The following is a 15,314-nucleotide window of genomic DNA, read 5'->3' as shown; positions in this document are numbered from 1 at the left end:
GTCATGGGCTGTGCATGAGAGGCGACATGATCAAGGGCCTTGTGTGTATTCATGGCGGTGTGTGTGTGTGTGTGTGTGTGTGTGTGTGTGTGTGTGTGTGTGTGTGTGTGTGTGTGTGTGTGTGTGTGTTCGTGTGTTCGTGTTCGTGTGTTCCTTCAGGCCGTCCCCCTGGACCTGAGATGGAGTACTGCACTGACCGAGAGTCCTACTCCCTAGCGGCCGGTCTTGCCCTTGGCATGGTTTGTCTCGGGGTGAGTGTGCTGCTGTTGCTAAATATTTTGAGAGTGCTGCAGCGTTTATTTCCTTGGAAAGCCACATGTAACCTTGGCTTATTAGCACATATCGGTGTTAGCAATGTTCATGGTCACCTGACCTCCTCCTTCCTGCTTGTTATCATGCAAGCAAGTCATAGCCAAACCATTTGCCTTTGAACAAGAATTTTCCCATGATTAAAGACAAACTTTGTGGTTTTCTTAAAGCCATTTTGTTTGCATGAGTTTCAAGCATTGAATGCTGAAGTTCCTTCTAGTTTCCACAAGAGGTCCACATAGCTTCTTCATGCTATAGTGAGCCTGTACTTAGATATTCACTTGTGGTTTTGAATGCTGTTGATCATGTGAAATCACAAGGTCTTTTATCAAGTGAATGACTAAGGAGTATTGTTGGTTGTCTGTCTTTGAATTGGATGTATGAGTGTAGTTCTAGCTTTTTCCTTCAGCAGTATAATAAACAAGTACAACATGTATAGCAAAGTAGTTCAGCAGGATTCCACGCCTTGGACGATCAGCTGGTCTGCCTGACCTACAAATGTACAAAACTGGCTGTTTTGTTGTTATTTCCATTGACGTCTGAACAAATGCTTGAACACTGATTATGAAGCATCAGTAATAACATAATTGTTTGTGCATATTTGACATAAGAACTGCAACAATCCATGTGTTGCAGGTTGCTCAAGAAAATATTAGAAACATTATATGGGAAATTCTAATTGTGAACCTGGTAAATGTTTTGCAAAATAATTGTGGGTGAGGGTGGGTGTGTGAAACTAAGAGCGGCATTATTCCCATGCTGACCTTGCCTCTCGTCCTGTAGCACGGCAGTAACCTGATCGGGATGACTGACCTGAATGTACCAGAACAGCTCTACCAGTACATGGTGGGGGGTCACCGACGCACCCACGCCGGCATGAACAGAGAGAAACACAAGTCCCCTAGCTACCAAATCAAGGTGCAGTAAAAACCTAGACACACGATTAATCACACAGGCAGTGTGTCGGTGACAGCTGTTCCTGTCGTCACATTTTGGAATCGAATAAACCAAAGATCAAAATTACTCATAGGAGGGTGACACCATCAACGTGGATGTGACCTGTCCTGGTGCCACCTTAGCTCTTGCCATGATCTACCTAAAAACCAACAACAGGCAAGTGCAGTATTCATTCATCCTTTCTCTCTGTGGCATGGTCATGATTTGTATCTGAAGTGTTCACCTCTCTATCTCTCTTTTTTTTCTCTCTGTGTCTGTCTAGGTCTATAGCTGATTGGTTGAAAGCCCCAGACACAATGTTCCTGCTGGATTTCATCAAACCGGAGTTCCTGCTGCTGAGGGTGAGAGATTGACGGGGGGGAAAGAGAGAAACGAGAGAGAAACGAGAGAGAAACGAGAGAGAAACGAGAGAGAGAGAGAGAGAGAGAGAGAGAGAGAGAGAGAGAGAGAGAGAGAGAGAGAGAGAGAGAGAGAGAGAGAGAGAGAGAGAGAGAGAGAGAGAGAGAGAGAGAGAGAGAGAGAGAGAGAAGTTCTGAATAAATTAGGCCTCTGGTGCTAAATGTGTGTAATGTTCACTGTGACCCCTGAGATCTTCTCATTGGTACTGCATCAGACCATTCTTCGTTTTCTTGGTTTTTCTTGAGATTTGAGATGCTGTGCATCCAATGGTTATTAATCTAGCCTCTTTTATTAATTTATTCTACCTATAAGCTGAAGTTTAAGTCAGTCCGCTGAACTGAGATGATATCTCTTGCATCATGGACCAGAAAACACAATGGCAAGGCAGTGCAGGACACATGTGAACGCACAAGGATACACACACAACCCGCTAAATACACCGAATAAGGGACAAGGACGATCACACGGGACAGGGCAAACCTGCACATCAGGGCATTTATATTTTGTCATTTATATTTTGTTGACTTGGTCATGTGTCATCTGAGGAGGTTTGCAAACTTAGAAAAATGTACACTGTCCAAATAGACTTGGTGGAGGCAAAATCAACACTGGCAGTAAGTGTCTGTAAGGACATAACAGTCCATGAGATAATTCATAAGATAATTACCTCTTTCAAAGTGCTCGTGTGGGTGTGTAGCGATGTGCAAAAGAGAGACACACGCTCATGTCTTTGATTGTCCTGGTGCTGAAGACATTTTATTGGTCTCGGCGGGTGTTTCGGGGCGGCAGTCTGACTACTGCTGGGAAGAAGCTGACGTAAAGTCTGGCAGCGGTGGCACAGATGTTCCAGAACCTTCTTCAAGATGGAGAGACTGTGAGGGGTGGGAGGAACCAGCTACTTTGCTGGTGGCCTTGCGATATGGGTAGGAAGTGTTGATGGTAGGTAGAGAGAATCTGACAGTCATTTTCAAATACCGCTTTACACACTCGCAGTCTTGGTGCAGCCCCCATTCCAGACGGGGAGACAGCTGGTGAACATCGAGGAGAAGACAGAAAAAGACAGCTCTGTTGTCCCCTCACTAAGTCCTAATGAGAATCAGACATGGGTACTTTGGTCACATGAGTACCAACAAACCGCCTCGGACAAGCTGTAACAAGTTTCAGCTAGAAGAATAGAAAGAAGGCAGAAGGGGGAATAGTGACCTAATAGAAAAAGCACTTGGTTGTTGATGACCGAACTCGTAAACTCTCTATTCTGTCTCCAGACCCTGGCCAGATGCATCATCATGTGGGACGAGATCCTGCCCAGTCAGGAATGGGTGACCAGCAGTGTGCCTCAGGTACAATATCAACATACTGATACAGACACTAAGCGTGCACACAACACACTCTAAGTGTGTGTCTCCAGCCTTCCCACTATGCAGCCTTTTCATTAAGGCCTTTAGCAGGACTTTCCAATTGCCTGTGTGTCAGGGTCTTTTCACCTTGGGTCATCTTAACTTCCTCTTATTTTTTTTAAGTTTCAGGGTTACTAGGATATGTTGCAAGGCGAGTTTTGAAATTTACACGTTACTACTGCAACATGCATTTCTGTTTAAAGTTGTGCAACTTCTTAAAAGATACTGATGCATTTAGGAGACACTAAAAATATACTACCGTATTAAGAAGATACTACTGCATTAAGTGTGTTATACTACTGTTTTTCTTTTTTTTCCCCCTCAAATTATTTTACAGTTGATGGTTCAGGTAGCTTGTTTTCATTAAATTTTTTAGAATTTTGAGAAATATTCTCAAGTTCTGGATAGCTTCAGAACTATTGAAGTCATGTGGCCTAGGGGTTTTGCTCTTCAGTTTAAAGGGCTTTATCAAATTAGCTTCTACAGTTTTATTTAGAAGACCACATTTCATGAACCTCCACCAGAAATGTATAAATCTTATAGTCTGCATACTGAAAAGATTGAAGTTTAAATATCAACCACCCGGTTCTGTTTTCATTTAATGTGAACATGAGAAAGTTTCCAAAACAATTTAGTAGAAATGCCTGTTTTCTGCCTATGCTCTCTGGACACTTTATTGCACCTATTTTATAGTTTTATTTTCTGCATGTACAATTACAGATTGTTGGCATGCACCTTTTTTCCGCCACCGTCTACCTGGTTTATTACCGGTTGTATTCTGACCACAGGGCATCTGGGTATCTGGATGTTAGGCCTGTTTTTAATGTAATCCTGACTCTTCAGCCATGCCAGAAACTTTGCGGGGCAGAAGAGGGGCTTATAAAAACTTATTAAAATGTAATTGAGTCTAACGATGTTCACAGATAATCAAAGACAACATTGTACTCCAGGAGGAAGTACTAGTTACGGAGGATCTAAACATGGAGACATTGATGTAAGTCTGTGTCATCGGTATTAAATGTTTGTAGACGTGCTTGTTTTCTCTTAATTCGAACTTTAATTTCAGCACTGCCAATTGAAGGCGGCCAGCAGGACCAAAACTCTTTGCAGGCAGCAATTTGACCTGTAAACTATTTCTGATCCACTATTGTACAGGCATGGGTAGTCTGTAAAGGTGTACATTTTAAAGCACCCCTTGCTTGACCTTGATATATTTAGATATTCATCAAATGTTCCCCCACGTGGCTCTTCTGTTGTCAAAACAATACAGAATCAAGTTTCTAAATCTCCTTCAGAAGAGCAAGAAATCTGTAGACATCTATATGCATCTTTTTTCCTGACTTTTCATACATTCTTTTCAGTCCTGATGCAGATATCATAGTTCACATTTCCCCTTTGTCCATTCATCTGCTTTTTTTTGAGTTTTGAGCTCTCTGCCCAGTTTGCACGCACCGCTTCAGACTTTCTACATCTGTTCCTCTAGTCTGATCCTCACCTGTTTTAACCCTTCACTGACCTCTCTGGCCAAGGTCTGCTCTTCCTATCTCCCACGCTCCCATCTCTTGAGTGTGTCTACAGCAGTTCTTATATTCTGGCTTTGATCATATTGTCCTTTTGAGCCTTTTTAGTTTGGCTTTCTGTTCTCTGGATAACGGCTCTTAGTGAGTAAAAGTCACTAATAATCTCTTTGCTGATTTATAATAATATTGTCCTCTATAATCTTATTCTGCAGGACTTTAGGACAGCCTTTAAGAGTGTGGGCTTGCTTTGTCTGACTTTTTTTGCCTTACTTGTCTTACTCTTCCACTCCTCTTCTAACACTGTTGTAACTTAGTTTGTCCTATTTCCTTAGCTGATCTCTCTTCATATGTATTGATAAACATACATTCTCTACTCCCTCTGTTACACAAGGAGTGCCTCAAGGTTCTTGAAAGTTCTCAGCCACTTCCGCTTAATTATACTGTGCATATATATTCAGTTGTTTGTTTTGGCTAATGTCCATTGTTGTACAAATGACACTCAGATATATTAATCCAGTTCTCGTTCCACCACATATCGGCATCATTTATCATATCATATACTATATTTTCCTAATTCCGCTGCTTGGGACCTCAAACAGAACAGGCATTTTATATTTTTGACATTCAGAAAGATGAATGAAAAAAATGTATCCTTTATGTTAATGTATTTGTGATGGACCTTACCCTAATTAAACTTATCTCTGTAATAATGCAAAGGGGCGTTTCAAGTTGGGTGATAATACAGTTGTGATCAAATTTATTCAACCCCCACTGAAATAAAGTGTTTTGGCCAGTTTGACATTGATTTTGATCATTTCAGTCATCTTATTTACAATTATATCAAAGAGGCACTTATAAATTAGACAAACATAACATAATATTTATGATGGAATAACCACAAATGTCTTTACTGTGCTCACATCATTATCAGTTTTATTCAACCCCCTAGTGACATTATTTTTTAGTACTTAGTACAACATCCTTTTCCAGTTATGACAGCTTTCAAGCGTGAAGCATAGCTTGACACAAGTGTCTTGCAGCGACCTATGGGTATCTTAGCCCATTCTTCATGGGCAAAAGCCTCCAGTTCAGTCACATTCTTAGGCTTGCGCACTGCAACTGCCTTCTTTAGGTCCCACCAGAGGTTCTCAATTGGATTTAAGTCTGGTGATTGCGATGGCCACTCTAGAATGTTCCAGCCTTTCATGTTCAACCATGCTCTAGTGGACTTGGATGTGTGCTTCGGATCATTGTCCTGTTGGAAGGTCCAACGTCTCCCAAGCCGCAGGTTTGTGACTGACTCCATCACATTTTCCTCCAAGATCTCCTGGTACTGAAGGGAATTCATGGTACCCTGCACACGTTGAAGCTTTCCTGTACCATTAGAAGCAAAACAGCCCCAAAGCATAATTGACCCCCCGCCATGCTTCACAGTAGGCAAGGTGTTCTTTTGTTCATAAGCCTGGTTCTTCCTTCTCCAAACATAGCGCTGGTTTGATGACAAAATTTAGTTTCATCTGACCACAGTACACTGTTCCAAAACCTTTGTGGCTTGTCCACATGACTTTTGGCATACTGCAGTCGACTTTTCTTGTTCTTTGGAGTCAGCAAGGGGGTGCGTCTGGGCGTTCTGGCATGGAGGTCTTCGTTATGCAGTGCGCGCCTTATTGTCTGAGCTGAAACTTCAGTGCCCACATCTGACAGGTCTTTTTTCAGTTCCTTAGCAGTCACGCGGGGATTTTTCTCCACATTACGCTTCAGGTAGCGCACAGCAGTCGCGGTCAGGATCTTCTTTCTGCCACGACCAGGTAACGTTTCCACTGTGCCCTTTAACTTGAACTTGCGAATGATACTTCCGATAGTGTCTCTTGGAATATTTAACAACTTCGCAATCTTTTTATATCCATTGCCATTCTTGTGAAGAGCAATAACCTCTTCTCTTGTCTTCTGGGACCATTCTCTTGCCTTCACCATGCTTGGAAACACACCAGTAGATGTCTAGAAGGAGCTGAGTATCACAGTCCTTTTAAATCTGCCTAATTGGTGCTTATCATGCTTGATTGCTGCTCGTTGACATCCACAGATGTTTTCAATACCTGATGGAAAACACTGGAATGAACCTCTGTTCTTAGGAGTGGTAGTCGTAAAGGGGTTGAATAATTGTGTCAATGAAGAAATCACAAAAAGGCCATTTAATACTTTATGATAAAAAAAATTGATGCTATCTTAGTTGCATTTAGTTCTTTAACAAGTCCTTGTAAGATTTCATTATGAACACAATTACAAATGTGCACTGAATTCCATAAAACCCTTCGCAGCATTGGGGGTTGAATAAATTTGATCACAACTGTATATCCAGATTGTGACTGTGATGAGTAATATATAGCGCGATATATTAAAACATGGTAAAGCATTGATGTGACATGGTTAAAGAGGAGTTATTTTCATCAAAATGTACCTTTCTTGGATTTTAAATGCAGTGACTGATGAAAATGAGTACAAAATACTTATCTGGAATGTCATCAAAACAAAAAAATTGTGATGTTTCTCCTCTCGGACGAACTCATAACTCCATCATTGAGTGTGATGTTTCTTCTCAGACAAGCTCATGACTACATCATAGCCGGTGCCTGCATGGCTGTGGGGTTCCGATTTGCTGGATCTGCAAATTCGGATGCGTTTGAATGCCTAGTAAGAGAAATTCTACTCTGTACATTTTCCTTAATATTCCTTAATATTTTCTTCATTGATTTTTATTTTGCCTCTTTATTACAGTACAAGTTTGCTCGCAACTTCATGCAGTCCCTAACTACCACTACAACATCTACAGCCACAGTCGTACGTTCTCAGTCCAACTCTGCTGAAAACAGTGGAGCGATGCTTTTTCAATTGACCCAGGATTTTCTGTGGTATAGTCTGACGTGACCGTGTTGCGTGCGTGCGTGCGTGTGTGTGTGTGTGTGTGTGTGTGTGTATGTATGTCCAAACAGCCGGGGCAGTATAACCTGCAGACGTGTCTGAGCATGGTGCTGTTGGCCACCTCCATGGTGATGGCTGGTTCAGGGGACCTGAAGGTGCTGCAGCTGTGCCGTTTCCTGCACAAACGCACCTTCAGCGAGATGAATTATGGGTTCCACATGGCCCACCACATGGCCCTTGGCCTGCTCTTCCTGGGAGGAGGCCGGTGAGTGGGCTCCACAGCCCTTTTAGACTAGGACCCATATGAGTTTTTGCTTTCGCTCTTGTACCATAATCATTATTGCATTTTCTCTCAGTTCTTACACCAATCTGACAATGTGTCATGTATCCGTGTGTAATCCCACTGAGGTACGCATTGTTCCACTGAGGAATGTGTTGTCTGTGTACTTAGGGTGGAGTGCAAGGAACCTGTTCATTTCTAGTCCCCCCCCCCCCCCCCCCCCCCCAAACAGCTACTGAAACATTTTTCATTTAGAAACCAAGTGGGCTGGTTGTGTTTGGGTGCTAATGGAACATTCTAGTCTTTAGAGTAGAAACTAGCAGGTATCACAGGATTCTTGTGTCTCATCTGCCTTGGTTTGTCTTGCATTGATTTTGTTAGACTTTTGCCCTTTCTTTTCCCCAGCCAAAAGCTGGTCCTGCTGGATCTCACATACCCCTGACTTAATGTTTTCATTATTTAGTTAAAACAATTTTTGCAGTAGATTGGTAGACCATCTCCTCTGCTCTGGGAAGCTCTGTGTATTGGTTTTGTAGATGCCACTATCACAGCCTCCACCCATTTTCATCCGCTAATCCGGGTTCGGGTCGTGGTGCCAGTAGTCTAAGCAAAGAGGCCCAGGTTCCCCTCTCCCCAGCCACCTCTTCTAGCTCTTCTGGGGGGATTCCGATACATACCCAGGACAGCTGAAAGATATAAACTCTTTGTCCTGGGTCTTCTCCCAGGGAGGGGCCCAGGTGACATCCGGACCGGATGCCTGAACCACCTCAACTGGCTCCTCTCTACATGGAGGAGCAGTGAATCTACTCCAAGTCTCTCTCGGAGAGACCTCATCTCTAAGGGAGAGCCCAGACACCCTGTGGAGAAAACTCATTTCAGCCACTTTATTCTTTCAGTCTCTACCCAGAGCTCGTGATTACAGTATAGGTGAGAGTCAGAACGTAGATTGACGAGTAAATCGAGAGCTTTGCCTTTTGGATCACTGTGGCCACTGCACTGATCCGCCTGTCAATCTCTCGTTCCATCCTTCCCTCACTCGTGAACAAGAACCCGGGATACTTGATCTCCTCCACTTGAGGCAAGGACTCACTCCCGACCCAGAGAGGGCACTCCACAAACAGCCTGCGTTGGTCAAATACATTTAATACCAATTCTGACTACCCTAGGCAGTTATATATTTTTGAGCTGCTAGAATCACACCTCTTGACTTCCTCTTTGCAGTCCATTAGAATGGTTTCTTCATTTGTCTTGCGCATGACTGGTTGCTCAGGCTCAACTTAATTTTCTGGTCTAACCAAAGTCTCATTCTTTTAGTTATGATTATTTGGGGGGTAGTTTGAAGAAAGATCTGACTCTAACTCTAAATAAAAGTGTCATAGGCCTTTCTGCTCTTCTGACATTTTTTGCAGGGCTTAAACATCAGCAGATTCTGCTTTATGTGGTTTGAGATGACGGGGCGAATTTTATCCTAGTTCAAATGGAGACCAGTGTTTCTCTCGGGTGTTAGATGCAACACTACACTGAGAGGCAGCTGGTGGGCTGATGTGCGAGTTTGTTGCACAAACGGACAGAATGGCACGATGAGCAGGTCGAATGCACCAGGAGTGCCTCTATCCTCCCCTCAGCCGACTGCAGCACTCTCTTCAGCGTGGCTGTTGTTTTTAAGTGAAGCCTTTCAAAGGGGCACAAATGACTCCATTAAACAGTGGATGAGCAATGTCCTCTTCACAGTCAATTCTAGTGCAAACATACCAGCTTTTGTGCAGCAGCCCAGCCTTCAGAACACAGCTGTGTTTCTATGTGCCATGTGCGTTTTTTTGGGGTTTTTTTTATTTCCAGATGACACATTTAGTACTTACTCTACACACACAAAAAAAAACTTGCTATATGAAATGTTTGTGGCTTATATTATGTTTCTTGCATTGCTATGGAAACAATAATGCATCATGCGACTTTGTTGACAGGTACACCCTGAGCACCTCCAACTCTGCCATCGCTGCTCTCCTCTGTGCCCTCTACCCTCATTTCCCTGCTCATAGCACTGACAACAGGTGAACGAGTTCGTCAGTGCCCCGACACTCGAATGTAGTGTGCTGCTTTGTACTTGCCATTTTGTTTGATTTCATCCTCTGTGGGGTTGGGTGGTTTTTAAGTGGTGGCTTTTTGCGTCCATTATTGTAAGGGATTGTTCTCTTCCTTCTAGTACTTTGATGTGGTTGGTCTCCAAGTGTTGATCTTGGGTCAAGTTCTCTTGGTCATGGGAAATATGTGGCTGCAGGGAGGTGTTCCAGTTATGTATTGTGGGTGTTTCTTTTCCCTCAGATATCACCTCCAGGCTCTCCGTCATCTTTGTGTGCTTGCTGCTGAGCCGCGGCTGCTGGTTCCTGTGGACGTAGACACTCTGAAACCCTGCTATGCCCTGCTTGACGTCACCTACAAGGTACTGCTGCTCACCTGCCCATGTTTTCAGACCTACGTTTAGAGAGCCCTCAACTTCCCATGTGGTTGAACGTTGAAAGACGAACATGTACTGAATTAGAATTGAGTCTCAAACTGGGTCTGTAGAGAGAAAACGATGGGGGCTAATTTATTTGTTTCTGTTTTATTTGCATGTGTAGCAGCTGCTGCAATTATTGAACAAGTGAATGAATCATGCTGCTTGCTTCTAGCTCTCTGTTTGTGGTCTTTGTCCAGTTGGCTGCTGGGTGTTGGAGTTTTGAACTGTGTGGAAGACTCTCTCTGCTGGTTGTCCATGTGGGACTGCTCTGTTTCAATTAACTGTCAGTCCTTAGGGGTAGAAACCTGCTGTTAACTGCAATTGAAAAATGCCCCCTACCCAACAGTGACCCATTCCACGTACTTATAACATGTAGATGAGTAGCTATAAAATAACAGTTTTCTTGTGTGCTTCTGTGTGTATTTTATTAGGAGACACAGTGGTATGAGGAGACGACTGTGGAATTGATGGCTCCCACCATGCTGTCTGAACTCCACCTCCTGAAACAGGTAACGACCTGAGCAGCACATGAATCGTGGAGTGCCAGTCTGGAAGAGATTTGTCTTCATTAAAATGAACAGAGCATCAACACATCAGTATTGAAAGTAAAACAAAAAACCTGTCATCACTTTGATCTACATTTAAAGGGAAACACAGTTTAGTTTTTAACCTGCACGTATTCTCTATATGTACAGATTAAGGTGAAAGGTCCAAGATACTGGGAGCTAAATATCGATCTCAGCAAAGGAACTCAGCACCTGCAGTAAGAACCTCAAAGCATCCTGGTGTGTGTGTGTGTGTGTGTGTGTGTGTGTGTGTGTGTGTGTGTGTGTGTGTGTGTGTGTGTGTGTGTGTGTGTGTGTGTGTGTGTGTGTGTGTGTGTGTGTGTGTGTGTGTGTGTGTGTGTGCGTGTGTGCGTGTGTGCGTGTGTGCGTGAGAGACCTGATTGTGAGAGGTTGTATTTTGTTTGTATGTTTGTTTGTCCCCTCCAGGTCCATCCTCTCCAGAGACGGCATCCTTTATGTGAAGCTGCGTGCAGGACATCTGCCTTACAAGGACGATCCACGTGGCTGGAAGAGCCTGCTGGCACCAGGCGTCAACAACAGAAACACAGAAGTGCGCTCCTTCAAGGTTTGTCTGGAAGGCAGATTAAACACACAGGTTTGACCAGGACTCGGTCAATATTAACTCTAGCACCAGCTGCAAATATTGGTTCTCATAGGAAGTTTCATCAGTTCATTGCTGTGTTTTAAACAGCACAAGTAAATATGGAGAGTGAGATGTTTCATTTTTGTGTTTGTTTTTTCTACAAGTTGAACCTGACTGTCAAACCTGGAGTTTCTAAAAACAAATTCTTCTTTTTAGCGGACTCTTTTGGTGACCATCTCTGATTCCATTAATGCTCACTTTCTATTCCTACATAACTGTCTGTCTCTCACTCATCATCTCTTCCTCTCTTCTTTGCAGTCTGAAGCTATCTCAACGTTTACCTCAGATGCTGCCTTGGTTTCCTTTGCTGCGTACTTTTGCAAAGCATCTGAGAACATGAAGGTTAGTATATATAGTGATGGTATATGAGCCAGACACAGAGTTCAGCATACAGTATAAGGAAGGCCCATGTTGCGCCCTGTGTGGAATATGGTATTTCTAGGTCTCAAATGTCACTTTTGCCTTAAAAATAATAATTAGTATTATATATTAATCCTTTCATTTTCATTTGACCAGAGAATTAAAGCTATATACTTGAAACATTTTTGAAAACACTGTTGCAGAAACAGAACAGAAAAGCCACCTCAGTTTTACGACCTCAGCTGGTTGTTGTGGGGATGGGCTATAGCGCTTGAAGAAAAAGCCTTTAAACATCATGAGCAGGACTGTAGTCAGTGTGGATCTTAACAGACAGATGTGGGCTGGTGCATTCTGAAGTATCTGAAGCTCATTTAAATACGTTTTTGCCTTTATGCATTTCTTTCGTTGTGTGTCCTATGTAAATATAGTTCCCTCCAGAATTCTTATTATTAGAAAGGCTAAAACGAATTCCTGTGCTTTCATCAGCTTGTTCTTGCACTGGGAGTGTATTCGCTGATATAAGATTAAACATTTCCACAGCCATCGCTGCACCACCACCAAATGTCCTCGGTGGACATTGCGCCCTTTTCTGCATGACGTTGATTTATTTTACAGCAGGCCCCCCTCCAGGCCTAGCTGCTACAAAGCTCTCTTTGTGTCTCATTCTAATATGAAGTTGCAGTGATGTTTAGTGAACATGTTTTTAGGTTTATGACCTGGCAACCACAGAAGCTTTCTTTTGCCAATCCTTCCCAATAGTTTGGAGGTTGTTTGTAACCACAGGGTGCAACCAACGTCTGCACCTTCTTGCTATGATCCTTGAAGAGGGTTTTATTATCCTCGCTGAACAAAAATACATTCATATCGTCTTCCAGGCAGGTTTGTCACCATTAGCTATCTGAAACCGAAATGTTAGGTTTTTCCCATTCTCAATATCAAGCAGGTGAAGAAATAAATTTTTTTAAATATAGAATATCTATCACTGCCATTGGTTTGGAAAGACACTGCAAATGCATACACCTTAAACATTTTCAAGGTCATGAAATGTTTACTATGGTTTTCCCTTCTGGTGTTTCTGCCCCCCCCCCCCCCCCCTTCTTTATTTCTTCTCATATTTATTTCCCAGGAACAGGAGACTGTGGCCTTATTCTCAGCTATTCTATATGAATGTGTGACCCAGGAGAACCCAGAAATGCTTCCCACCCATATCTCTATTGACCAGGTTAGTTTTGGTGCATGGTGCATTATTTCAAAGGAGACACCGCCACTTGCTCACAGTCTTTAAATGTCTACATGGCAGTGCTACAAGCCTTACTTTACCAGCAACTTTGAGCTAATCAGCACTCTTATGGCATTGCTCAAATGTAATGTAATACAATTTGAAATTAGTAGTTAATAATAGAATTAGTCCTTGCTTGCCCATAGAATTTATAGAGTCTAAAAAGGTACAGGGAAGGAGCCAATGGCCTGTGAGCAGATGACACATTTTGTTACATAACGATCAGCTAGGGGTGATCACATGCCTTCCTTTGTAGTGTACCTGTGAATGATTAAGAATTGCTGCTCACATAGAGAGCTGTTGTACAATTAAAACTGCTTTGAAAAGAGAGCTGTACCCTCAGCTGTACTCCCTTGTAGCCAGAGATGGCCCTGCTTGGACACTGTGGATCTGCCTTTACTTAAAGATGGTGCCTTAACTCGGGTGGCGCATGCCTTAGAGCTGATTTGGTGCTAGTCTCCAGTCCAGTATTTGTAAGTGAGCTGTATGGTGGCCAGTCAGTTGCTTGGCCATCTACTGTAAGGAACTGTGTCTTGTATCATTCAATATGTTTTAGTGAGAGATGACTCAACAACACGCTGCATGACGAGTTCCCTTTCCTCACTGTAGAGTCTCACAGTCGCTCTGCTCGTCCGTCATCAAGTGTCATCTTGTTTGCGGCCTTTCCCACGTCTCCCGTGTGTGCGTGTCCAGGTGGTGAAGGCGCTGGAGCGGGCAGATGTGGGCGAGACCTTCGGCCTGTGGCAGATGAAGCTGGTCCTGGAGTTGTGTGAGCGCGGCGGCCTGCAGCAGGGGCCACCGGAGGCGTGCCAGCACGGCTGTGGCCAGCTGCTCAGCTCCGACCTGTTGCCCGTCATGAAGAGCTCGGCAGACCGAGCCCTCGACTGCTGGCTCCGTGGTGAGTTAACCAAACAGCTAACGTGGGTGTGGCTCTGAATTTACTGAATGGGTTTAGTGGCATTATGGCATTGTGTACTTTCACCTTTGTCAGTGGTAATAAAAATATATTTTAATGATAACCACCAAAAAAATAGCATGTATGGAACTAGAACTGAACACCATATGTTTTAAATGTAACATTTCTTAGCATGTTTGAATAGCTTTAACAAAGGAAAACACTGTACTGTAAAATACCAAATTACTGTTGTAATTTTTTATCCTTCCTGCTTCCTGAACTTTGATCCTTCATGCCCAGAGACCAGCCATGTGCTGCAGGCGTATATGAGGGGTCAGCCCCTGAAAGCGGACACCAGCAGCACCATGCTTGCCTGCTTTCTGGTCTACCACTCCATTCCCAGCTCCAAGAGAATGGTGTCCATAGACCTTGAGGGTAAATTTTTTATTCTGAACAGATTAAAATTTTATATAAGCAGTAAGAAATTGATATGCCACAGGAGTGGAAGGTTGTGTTGTCTGGACTCCTTGGTCTCATGTTAGTATGTCTGCGTGTCAATATGGTTTTGTTGAGACTACAGCACTGCTATCCCACTGTCAAAAGAATTATCTGCTGAAAGCCAACTGATTGTGTCCTGTCTCTGATTGTGTCCTGTCTCTTTCCTCTGCAGGGAGCTCCTCTTTCTCATCACTCCTGCTGAAGTTCAGCCAGCTGGGCATTCCCGTGCGTGCCCTGATTCGTTTGAGTCCCCTGCTCCTGCGTGCAGGAACCTCTGGATCGGAGCTGCCTCCATGACCCATGGAGGTCACGTGCTCCTCCTGCTCCTGCATTCTGTTTCAGCAAGGACGTCACCTCTGGGGGAGCCCCCGTTCTGAGCGAATCTGACATACTTTGCATGAAATCTTTGTTAGGACCTTTGAAAATTGGGCGGGGCTGTGTATGCAAGTCTTGGCATACCAAGTAGATTCTCAGGGGGGTAAAGGTTGACCACACCCGTATTACAGTCATGTAAATAATTTGTATCAGTGTTTGTACTTGTGATAAGTGTCAATAAATGACTTGATGTAATGGTTCTTTTAAGTTACACTTTACATTGTGTTTAAGAAATTACCAGTATTTGAGATTTATTGGCAGATCCAAGTTGTTTTCATTTTCAACTATTTTCTGTTGCTCAGCAAAACAAGCACCACAAAAGCATTGCTGTAATGTTAGACATTCTAGAAGCAAATGAAAAACATTCCACAGTACAGAAACATGTCGCCACACACACACACACACACCCACGCACATTCC

At 43.3% G+C, this 15,314-nt stretch overlaps 1 protein-coding gene across 1 annotated transcript in view; it reads left to right on the top strand.

Moving 5' to 3' along the window:
- anapc1 (anaphase promoting complex subunit 1) overlaps positions 1 to 15,089 on the top strand; it is a 31,637-nt gene extending 16,548 nt beyond the window's left edge. The window contains exons 30-48 of the mRNA XM_076974449.1: positions 160 to 251; positions 1,093 to 1,227; positions 1,340 to 1,422; positions 1,529 to 1,607; positions 2,931 to 3,005; positions 3,986 to 4,056; positions 7,183 to 7,273; positions 7,358 to 7,420; positions 7,573 to 7,766; positions 9,746 to 9,832; positions 10,104 to 10,221; positions 10,710 to 10,787; positions 10,974 to 11,041; positions 11,271 to 11,409; positions 11,746 to 11,829; positions 12,974 to 13,069; positions 13,820 to 14,024; positions 14,322 to 14,456; positions 14,692 to 15,089. Coding sequence (XP_076830564.1) covers positions 160 to 251; positions 1,093 to 1,227; positions 1,340 to 1,422; positions 1,529 to 1,607; positions 2,931 to 3,005; positions 3,986 to 4,056; positions 7,183 to 7,273; positions 7,358 to 7,420; positions 7,573 to 7,766; positions 9,746 to 9,832; positions 10,104 to 10,221; positions 10,710 to 10,787; positions 10,974 to 11,041; positions 11,271 to 11,409; positions 11,746 to 11,829; positions 12,974 to 13,069; positions 13,820 to 14,024; positions 14,322 to 14,456; positions 14,692 to 14,816 — 2,018 coding nt within the window. The 3' untranslated portion in view covers positions 14,817 to 15,089. The remainder of the gene's footprint in view (positions 1 to 159; positions 252 to 1,092; positions 1,228 to 1,339; positions 1,423 to 1,528; positions 1,608 to 2,930; positions 3,006 to 3,985; positions 4,057 to 7,182; positions 7,274 to 7,357; positions 7,421 to 7,572; positions 7,767 to 9,745; positions 9,833 to 10,103; positions 10,222 to 10,709; positions 10,788 to 10,973; positions 11,042 to 11,270; positions 11,410 to 11,745; positions 11,830 to 12,973; positions 13,070 to 13,819; positions 14,025 to 14,321; positions 14,457 to 14,691) is intronic.
- The last annotated feature ends 225 nt before the right edge of the window (positions 15,090 to 15,314 follow it).

This window comes from Brachyhypopomus gauderio, chromosome 15, assembly GCF_052324685.1.
Source record: "Brachyhypopomus gauderio isolate BG-103 chromosome 15, BGAUD_0.2, whole genome shotgun sequence".
Taxonomy (NCBI): Eukaryota; Metazoa; Chordata; class Actinopteri; order Gymnotiformes; family Hypopomidae; genus Brachyhypopomus; species Brachyhypopomus gauderio.
The sequence above is the reverse complement of the archived record's forward strand: the minus strand, read 5'-3'. Positions and strand labels throughout refer to the sequence as shown.